This window comes from Arachis duranensis, chromosome 3 (genome assembly GCF_000817695.3).
Source record: "Arachis duranensis cultivar V14167 chromosome 3, aradu.V14167.gnm2.J7QH, whole genome shotgun sequence".
NCBI lineage: Eukaryota > Viridiplantae > Streptophyta > Magnoliopsida > Fabales > Fabaceae > Arachis > Arachis duranensis.
The window spans coordinates 50,807,916-50,816,832 of NC_029774.3; the positions used below are offsets into that span (position 1 = coordinate 50,807,916).

Consider the following 8,917-nt stretch of genomic DNA (forward strand, 5'->3'; position numbering starts at 1 on the left):
GCGAGTTTACGAGTTAACTCGTGAGTCGCGCAAACTCGCAAGACAACCTTGCTTATCAGTTATCACCCTCGGGCGTCATTCATTGACTACCACCGGCGTCCATCCCCTTCTCACTGGCCGTCATCGTCTTGTGCTGCCTGGTGTCCTCAGCTACACTAAAAATTTCTCTCGTTCTTTGTGGTTACTGGTTCAACGCACTCGCCGCTTCGTTCGTTGCCACCGAGAAAGCTCGTCGGTTTCTAGCTTCTCTGTTCTAGCCGGTTCCCTGCTTCTCCAATCTCTCTGGTATTTCTCGCCTCTGTTCGTGTTCCTAGTTCTAGTTTCCACAACCTTGGTTCAAAATTTTGGCAGCCCATCTATATTTTCCGGATCCGGGTTGGTAAGCGGGGCAAGCATACCACACTTGAACTAACTACTCGCTATCCACTCTCCAGCGGGACATAGAGCGTATATGCTAGTTCGTTCTAGAAGCATCTTTAATATCAGATAAAACCCAACCAACCTCCCTCTCTCCTAATCGGCTTAGGGTTTTTATCTTTTCATTCACTGCTTTCCCTCTCTCTCTAGTCGCTCACTCTTCTTCCACGAAGGTAATTGTAAATTGGATAATGATAATGATAATGATAATAATAACAACCTCATCAATTGTCTTATTAAATCTGTTTTGTTGTGCAGTGCTTAAGTTTTGGTCAATGGCGACAGCTCAGCTAACAGCATGCTCAATTTCCTCGAGGAATGTGTCGTCGTTCGAAGGGCTTCGACCTTCGGCGGTTCAGTTCCCCTCCGTCGTCAGAATTGGAACCCTCACTCAAAGGTCCTTCCGGGGTTTGGTTGTCAAAGCCGCCACTGTTGTTGCTCCAAAGGTTCCTTTTTTACTTCGATGTTTTTTAATAATTATTATTAGGATAGAGAAATTTGTTGTAACTCGGTTAAAAGAATACTGTAATTGTGCAATAGTTTTTTTTATTAGTCTGTATGTTGCGAATATTGAAGAAGGTTGATATTGTCATTAGCATTCTAGAATATTAGAAGCTAGAATAAAAAACTTATGTTTTTTAGGGTTTAACTTGGTATATGCAGTGCGAACACAATTTATTTGCTTAAATTATGTAAGATGGTACAAAACTGTTGAAGAATGCAAACAGTCCTCAATCAAAACAGCTTCAGGGACCATTATCTTTTAATTTTAGGTATTCTGGTAAATTTCATGATTATCGGATAACTGTTGATATGTAAGCCTGGAGATTTTTGTTACGAAATTTTGTACTCAATTTATGTGTTTTGTAAACCATTCTTGTAATGTCTCTGAGTGAGTGTTTCTCTTGCAGTACACTGCTATTAGGCCTCTCGGCGACAGAGTACTGGTTAAAATTAAGGAAGCAGAAGAGAAGACCGACGGAGGAATTCTACTTCCTTCAACTGCTCAAACAAAACCACAGGGTGGTGAGGTTGTTGCTGTTGGAGAGGAGAAATCAGCTGGGAAGAGCAAAATAGAAACTAGGGTTCAGGTATAGCTGATTTCTTAGAATCAATATAGTTTTAGTTATCTATGTTTAACCTTTTTTCCCCTTTTTCAAGCGAACGTGATATTCTTGTCAATTTTAACTTGTTTGATGCTTCTCTTTGTATAGATTGGTGCGCAAGTTGTGTATTCGAAATATGCTGGTACTGAGGTGGAGTTCAATGGTGCAAAGCATCTTATACTGAAGGACGATGACATTGTTGGTATCCTCGAGACCGATGAGATCAAGGATCTTAAACCGATGAATGATAGAGTCTTAATACAGGTTTGATCCTATCTTCGTTAGAGAGCAGGGTTTATTTTGTAATTTCTGCAATTCTGAAGGTTTATACTTTGGATTGACATTTATTATTCTGAAGTGTAGCATTGTAAGATAATATGGTCTCTGCTTTTAGACACGCATGTGATAGTTATAACAATATCTTTAAACATATCTATTAATTCAATTTTAACTGCAGGTTGCACAAGCAGAGGACAAAACTGCAGGTGGTTTGTTGCTTACCGAAGCAACCAAGGAGAAACCTTCTATCGGAACGGTAAGTTTCTTTTGAATACTCTCTTCTTTGTAAAGATAATATACTTTACCCAACAACTCTTATGAAGAAGATTGCTTTGAGGCCTGTTTGGTACCCTGAAAATGAGTATACTATAATTTACCCTGAAAATGAGTATGCTATAATTTATTAAGAAAATCTTGAATATAGATGACACTATTAAAAACAAAAAGCAAACATTTTTTTTTTCATTGGCCCCTAATTTAGTGTGGACTCTGGTAAACAATCCTTTTGACTGAACAAAATCTGTTGTGATGTGTTGAATGCTGTTAGGTAATTGCGGTCGGCCCAGGGCCTCTTGATGAGGAAGGTAACAGAAAACCGTTGTCTGTTAATCCTGGGAACACAGTCTTGTACTCCAAATATGCTGGGAACGACTTCAAGGGAAAAGATGGTTCTGACTACATTGCATTGAGGGTCTCAGATATCATGGCTGTCCTTTCCTAGTAACAAATTGTTCTGTGTTTTGTAACTTAAAAATTTTGTGTTCTTGAGGAAAATGGATTATTTTTTATCTGCGGTGACAATTGAAACATAGCTCATTGCAATTATCTTAGAAAATCTACAAACTTCTGGTGATGTCAATTGTTTTCAGTTGTCCGTAATTCCCACCTCTCCTCAAATGTTCCAAAAGCATGCAGGGAATCTTTTAGGGCATTTTAAAACCATTGATCATAGAGAACAGTATAATTCCTAGATTCGAGAAATTACAAGGTGTTCATTTAATTTCGGGGCTGAAAATTTTTTTCTCCATCGACGTTATGCACATTCTAGGGTCATCATGCACTATGCTAATTTAATGGTTTAATTTGAATTACACCAATTTCAACATCCATTATGGCAATATATTTTCTTTTCCCTCTACCTCCACCTTCCCCTCCTCTTCTGTGCTCCCGTTTGGATCCAATACCGCACCTTACTACTATGGTGATCCACTGTCCATCGTCGGCAAAGTGATTTTCAATCTTAACCCTGCATGATGATGGCTGTCATCGTTGCAGCTGGCCACTTCTTCGGCCTCTATTTCCAGGTCTAACTTGACGAGAGGATAAAACAACTATTGTTTTTGGACAAGGCTTCAAGTACCTGTCACCGCGTAATCAGAACCACTAATGTGGTACTTATTAGGAAATAATAATAGTTACAAATACAAAGTCACTGTAAATTGAGCATCATCTTCATCAATGAGCATATTACCATAGTTATTAGAATTGAACTCGTCACACTATTGGGTCATTAGATTACTAATGGGTCACAAGTTGAATTGGTTGCTCAGTTGCTCTAGATATACTTAAATAATTATATAAAATCTAATTTTACTTTTCATGTTCATAATAAATGTTTAGTTTTTAGTTCCCATTTTTGATAAGTTGGATGACAACTACTTCAATACGTGGAGACATCAGGTTTCGCTCACAATTCAGAGTAGCCTAGAAGATCATCTATATCAATATAAAATCCTACAACAATATGGAAAAGATGTTGCCAAGAAGACCAAAACAGAAACTGAAGCTTTCAAATAATGGAGACTTGATAATCTCATCCTATCAACTTGGCTTCTTGCCTAAGTCTGACTACCTTCAAGAACAAGATTATTCATTGTCAGCAATTTCATGAAATTTGGAACACAATCAACGATTATTTCTCTGAGCCCTCTGTCATAAGAATTCAAAGTTTGAAGGCTCAATTAACATCTATAGAAAAACTGGTACAATTCCTTATTATTTTCTCTAAGATTCAATATTTGGTGGATTCTTTACATGCTATTGGATATCAACATCAACAAGATGATCACATTTCTGCAATTCTTGATGGACTGCAGAGTACACTGTCTTCATCACTTCTGTAATGTCATGTTTGGGATCTTATAAAGTTTCAGAAGTTGAATCTTTTCTCAAAACCTGATGACATGCTCAATAGGTACAAGAAACCTCAAGGTGGCATTCCAATATAAAACCTTGCTCAACTTACTACACCTTACAATTATGGAAGATTTGGATGTGGAGGACGTTTCACCAATCGAGGTAATATGCCTTGGTGACAACTCTGTGGTCGTCAAGATCATGTTGTTCAGACATTATGTCACATATTTGATTCCAATTTCCAAGCATATGGAAATAGTTCTCAGTCACAACAATATGTGTTTTCCTACTCCAACACTCAGCCACCACCACCACCACCTCAATTTCATCAGCCACGTGCTTATTTCGCAAATCCACAGAATTATCAAGAATATGTGTGGTACCTAGATTCTGGTGTTAATCACCATGTTACACCAGATTCACTCAATTTGCTGACTTCCACTCCGTCAATCAATGAATTTGATCAATTGTTTGTAGGTAATGGCCAAGGTACGAGAATTCTTACTCAAGGCTCTTCAATTTTTTGTAATAAAAGCAGTAAAATCAATTTTCTGCTTACTAAACTTCTTCAAGTTCCTCAGATTACTCAAAACTTGCTAAGTGCATCTCAATTTCCTTTAGATAATCATATCTATTTTGAGTTTTGGCCTTATGATTGTATTATGCATGATCAGGATTATTGAAAAGTTATTCTCCAAGGCAAAACTAATAATGGAATCTACTCTTTTCATAATTCGTTTGTACCTGCCTCTGATGAATCTTTAGTGAACAATTCTTGTAATAAGTCTGTTTCTTGTAACCAAAGTAATTCAGATTTGTCTACTAAAACAGCTTTTGTAGCACAAAACAATAAAGATGTAACAATTGAACCTTGACATAAATGTTTAGGTCACAGTTCAATGCAAATTATTTTCTCTATTTTGAAAAAATGTGGTGTTTCCGTTAATTATGATTCTAATCGTGCACGTGTATGTGAATTCTGTACTATGGGAAAAATGCACCAATTGCCCTTTGCTAAATCTGACTCTATTTATAGTGCTCCTCTAGATTTTGTTTATGTTGATATTTGGGGTCCATCCCCTATGTTGTCTCAAAATAGATATAGGTATTATATATCTTTTGTTGATGCAATACTAAGTTCATTAATGTTCTAATTTTAACAAACAAAATAGATGGAGTTTATGTCACACTTTTTCACTCAATTCTTAAGTGAACATGGAATCATGCATAGGATCTCATGTCCCTACTTAGACACACCCACACAAGGTGGTGTGAAGAAGAGTTGGTTTATCTCTTTTGGCTACTGCTGCTCTACCAATGACTTTCTGGGAACATTCATTTACTTCTGCTGTATATATCATAAATAGATTGCCTAGTTCTGATTTAAATAACAAATCACAATTTGACATGCTCTTTGGAAAGATACCAGACAATAAGTATTTGAGGATTTTGGGTGTGCTTGTTTTCATTATCTTCGAACATATAACAAAGTTAAATTTGCTTTTAAATAAGAAAAGTGTGTGTTTCTTGGCTATGATAACAGTTATAAAGGTTACAAATATACGACAAAGAGAGTAAGATTCATTATTCAAGACGTGAGTTTTGATGAAACCGATTTTCCATACAACTCCTTATTTGGCACTAAGCAGTCTTCTTTGACTAACAATGTATCAGACCTTTACTTTTAGAACTCCATCAACCACCTTAGAAAACTACTATACAAACTATAACACCTCCTAGAGTCCTAGTGCTGCCACTATCACAAAATTGACATCTCTACCCCAACCAACTATATGCCTTGATACTCAAGTAACTAATGCTGTTCCTACACACAGTTTTGTATCACACAAAAACCCTATACCAACATCTAGCCTTGAGATATGTTTACCTTTTGATTTGTCTATCAGTTCTATTCCTCCTGCCACAATCAACACTCAGAGTATGTCAACTAGATCTAAAACCAAAAATACAAATCCTCAAGATCTTGTTTATCCACTCAAGAACCTTATGATTTGGTTCAAAATCTTTCAAAGAATGTGAAACAAGCTCTTCAATGCCCTCAATGGAAAAGAGCTATGGATTCTGAAATTTCAGCTCTAACAAGATGTAAGACATGGGATTTGGTAGAATCACCAACAAATAAGACTGATATAGACTCAAAGTGGGTCTTTACTATTAAAAGAGAGCATTTTGGCAACATTACAATATATAAAGGTAGGCTTGTTACCAAAGGCTTTCTACATATTGAAGGTATAGACTATAGTCAAATTTATAGTCCTATTGTAAGGCCTACTACTATTAGGATTGGTCTTACTATTGCCTTGTCTCTTGGTTGGACTTTAAGGCAATTTGATTTTGATAATGCCTTTTTAAATGACAATTTAGAAGAAGTTTATATGACTCCACCAGCTGGCTATCAATTTGACAATGGGTCTCAGGTTTGCAAACTAAAAAAGGTAATCTATGGATTGAAACAAGCTCCAAGAGTTTAGTTTGATATATTGATTGCAACTCTTTTAAATTTTGGCTTCACTCGCACCAAATCTAACATTTTTTAATTATTAAACATACTAATAGCTCTACTACTGTTTTCTTAACTTATGTAGATGACATTGTAGTCACTAGCAGTGACAATGATGAAATTGACAATCTTATATCTAATCTTAAAACCTTTCCCTTTGAAAATTCTTGGTAAACTCAGTTACTTTCTTGGTCTAGAATTCTCTTATTTGGCAGATGGATCAATTTTAGTTTCTCAATAAAAAAATGCCAAAGAATTATTGAGAAAGGCAAAAATGGAACTGCAAATCCAATGCCTACTCTTATGGTCTCAGGCTCTCAGTTTTAAAATTAACATCTAATGGTGCTGAGCATTTTGAGAATCCCAACTAGTATAGAGAAATTGTAGGAGCTCTTAATATCTAACTATCTTAAGACCTGATCTTGCTAGTTTGGTTAACAGGGTCTCTTAATTCATGCATTCTCCCACCATTGAACATTAGAAGGTTGTAAAACGCATGCTTCGATATGTTACAGATACAGTTACAACAGGCATTCAATTTAAAAACCGATCTCAGGCTTTTGCTTGTACAGATTCTGATTAGGTAGTGAATTTAGAAGACAGAAAATCCATCACTGGCTACTGTGTTTACTTAGGGAGTAATCTTGTGTCTTAGAAGAACATAAAACAAGCAAAGATCAGTAGGAGTAACATTGAAGCAAAGTATAGAAGCATGGTTGCAACACAATCTGAAGTAATATCACTACAACAGCTTCTCAAGGAACTTCATGTCAAACAATCAATTGCTCTTACTATCTATTGTGATAATTAGAGTGCATGTTTATTGGTAGCTAATACAGTTCTTCACACAAGGTGTAAACATATGGAGGTTGATCTTCATTGCTTTCAGAGATTAGTTAACCAGAAGGAGCTCTATGTCATCAGCACTCCATCCATAGATTAAATTGGAGATATCTTTATCAAACCTCTATCAGCACCTCTCTTCCAAAAGTTTAAAGACAAACTTAGAATGGTTTCTCAACCCAGAGCTAAGTTTGAGGGGGCTATGAGTGAGTATAGTATTTATGTTAGTTAGATATCAGTTAGTGCTAACAACTGATTTCTGTTATCCGTCCTTGACAGTTGTAGTTTTTATATTGTGCTTAAGCTTTGCGTGTATGCCTTGTATATGCAAATGGCTATATCAGTGTATTGGTAACACAATGAGAATTATCAGGATCAAAGTCTAGTTGCTTTTCTTGTAGCTCAAGTTTCGTCCATTCCTTCTTTTTCTGATTCTTTTTCTTCTCTGCTAATGCACGGACTTGTTCATCTCATGCTTCTAATTCTCGATCATAGCTCAACTGCTATCAAAATAAATAATAAAATAGCATAGTTTAATTAGGTTTTACTGGATTTGATCAAGTTGATTCATGCGATTTTTACCGATTTTTATCGATCTTTACCGAATTTGACCAAGTTTGACTAGATTACACTACAAGAAAAACGCTAAATACTGTCGAATTTAGCGGTGAATGTTAGTGGCGGGTTTACTGTCAGATTTGGTAATAAATTCGTCATTAAAAAAGTTACCGTTAGATTCGATATTTCGACAGTAAATTTGCTGATAATAATTAGAGGGAAAAAAATTGGCGTGATCATTACCGTTAGATTTACTAACAAATAAATTCGTTGGTAACCCTAATTAGTGCAACGCTGCGTTTTGGTCATTCGCAAAGTGTTACCGGCAAATTTATTCGCCAATAATCTTGCCCTAAATTCGAATCATGAACCATCCCCTTCAAAATTTAAAAAGAAAAAAATCCCAGGCCTAGTTCAGTAACCCACCCACCCCCAGCACTCTCACTTTCACTCCCACACAGAAAGGCGACTAAATTCTCATAGTGGTCCCCCAAATTCGGTTCGTGCACCAATTTAGTCCCTAAAATTTCAATTGACTATTCTGGTCCTCAAAATTGTGCTCTGGAATACATACTGACCCTTCACGCCAATTTCGGCGTGAGTCAGCAACTGGCTTGCTGATGTGGCACAGCCACTGCCACATAAGATCAACAAAAAAGCTACATTGACGTGGATAGTGTTTTGTAATTCCCCAATTTAGGGTTTATAAAAGGGGCAGGAACTAAATTAGGGAATTACAAAACACTATCCACATCATCTAGCCGTTTTGTTGATCCTAGGTGGCAGTGGCTGTGCCACATCAGCAAGTTGGTTGCTGACTCATGCTGGAATTGGCGTGAAGGGCCAGTATGTAGCCTAGAGCGCAACCTCGAAGACCAAAATAGGGCAATTGAAATCTAAGCGCACGAGGCGAATCTGAAGGCCACTATGGGGATTTATTCCACAAAGGCACAATGCCACCCATCTCTCCCAGTTTTCTCACCTCGGTTTACTGCATCGTGTGCTCGTAAATTGCGTCTCTTTCGGATCTACCGCATCGTGAGTATGCTCTCGCCGG

The 8,917-nt window shown here is 36.9% G+C and overlaps 1 protein-coding gene across 1 annotated transcript; it reads left to right on the forward strand.

Annotated features, from left to right (window-relative positions):
- The first annotated feature begins 15 nt into the window (after positions 1-15).
- Positions 16-2,802, forward strand: LOC107479169 (20 kDa chaperonin, chloroplastic). The gene is made up of 6 exons (XM_016099318.3): positions 16-590; positions 676-863; positions 1,329-1,508; positions 1,632-1,787; positions 1,981-2,058; positions 2,350-2,802. The coding sequence occupies exons 2-6, from the start codon at positions 693-695 to the stop codon at positions 2,521-2,523; spliced, it is 759 nt and encodes a 252-aa protein (XP_015954804.1). The 5' UTR covers positions 16-590; positions 676-692; the 3' UTR covers positions 2,524-2,802.
- The last annotated feature ends 6,115 nt before the right edge of the window (positions 2,803-8,917 follow it).

What these genes read in the sequence shown, in the direction of transcription:
- LOC107479169 (XM_016099318.3), top strand. Translation starts at nt 693, where the DNA reads ATGGCGACAGCTCAGCTAACAGCATGCTCAATTTCCTCGAGGAATGTG. An exon ending in AAATAGAAACTAGGGTTCAG is followed by an intron (nt 1,509 to 1,631) that starts GTATAGCTGATT and finishes CTCTTTGTATAG; the next exon opens with ATTGGTGCGCAAGTTGTGTA. An exon ending in AGAAACCTTCTATCGGAACG is followed by an intron (nt 2,059 to 2,349) that starts GTAAGTTTCTTT and finishes GAATGCTGTTAG; the next exon opens with GTAATTGCGGTCGGCCCAGG.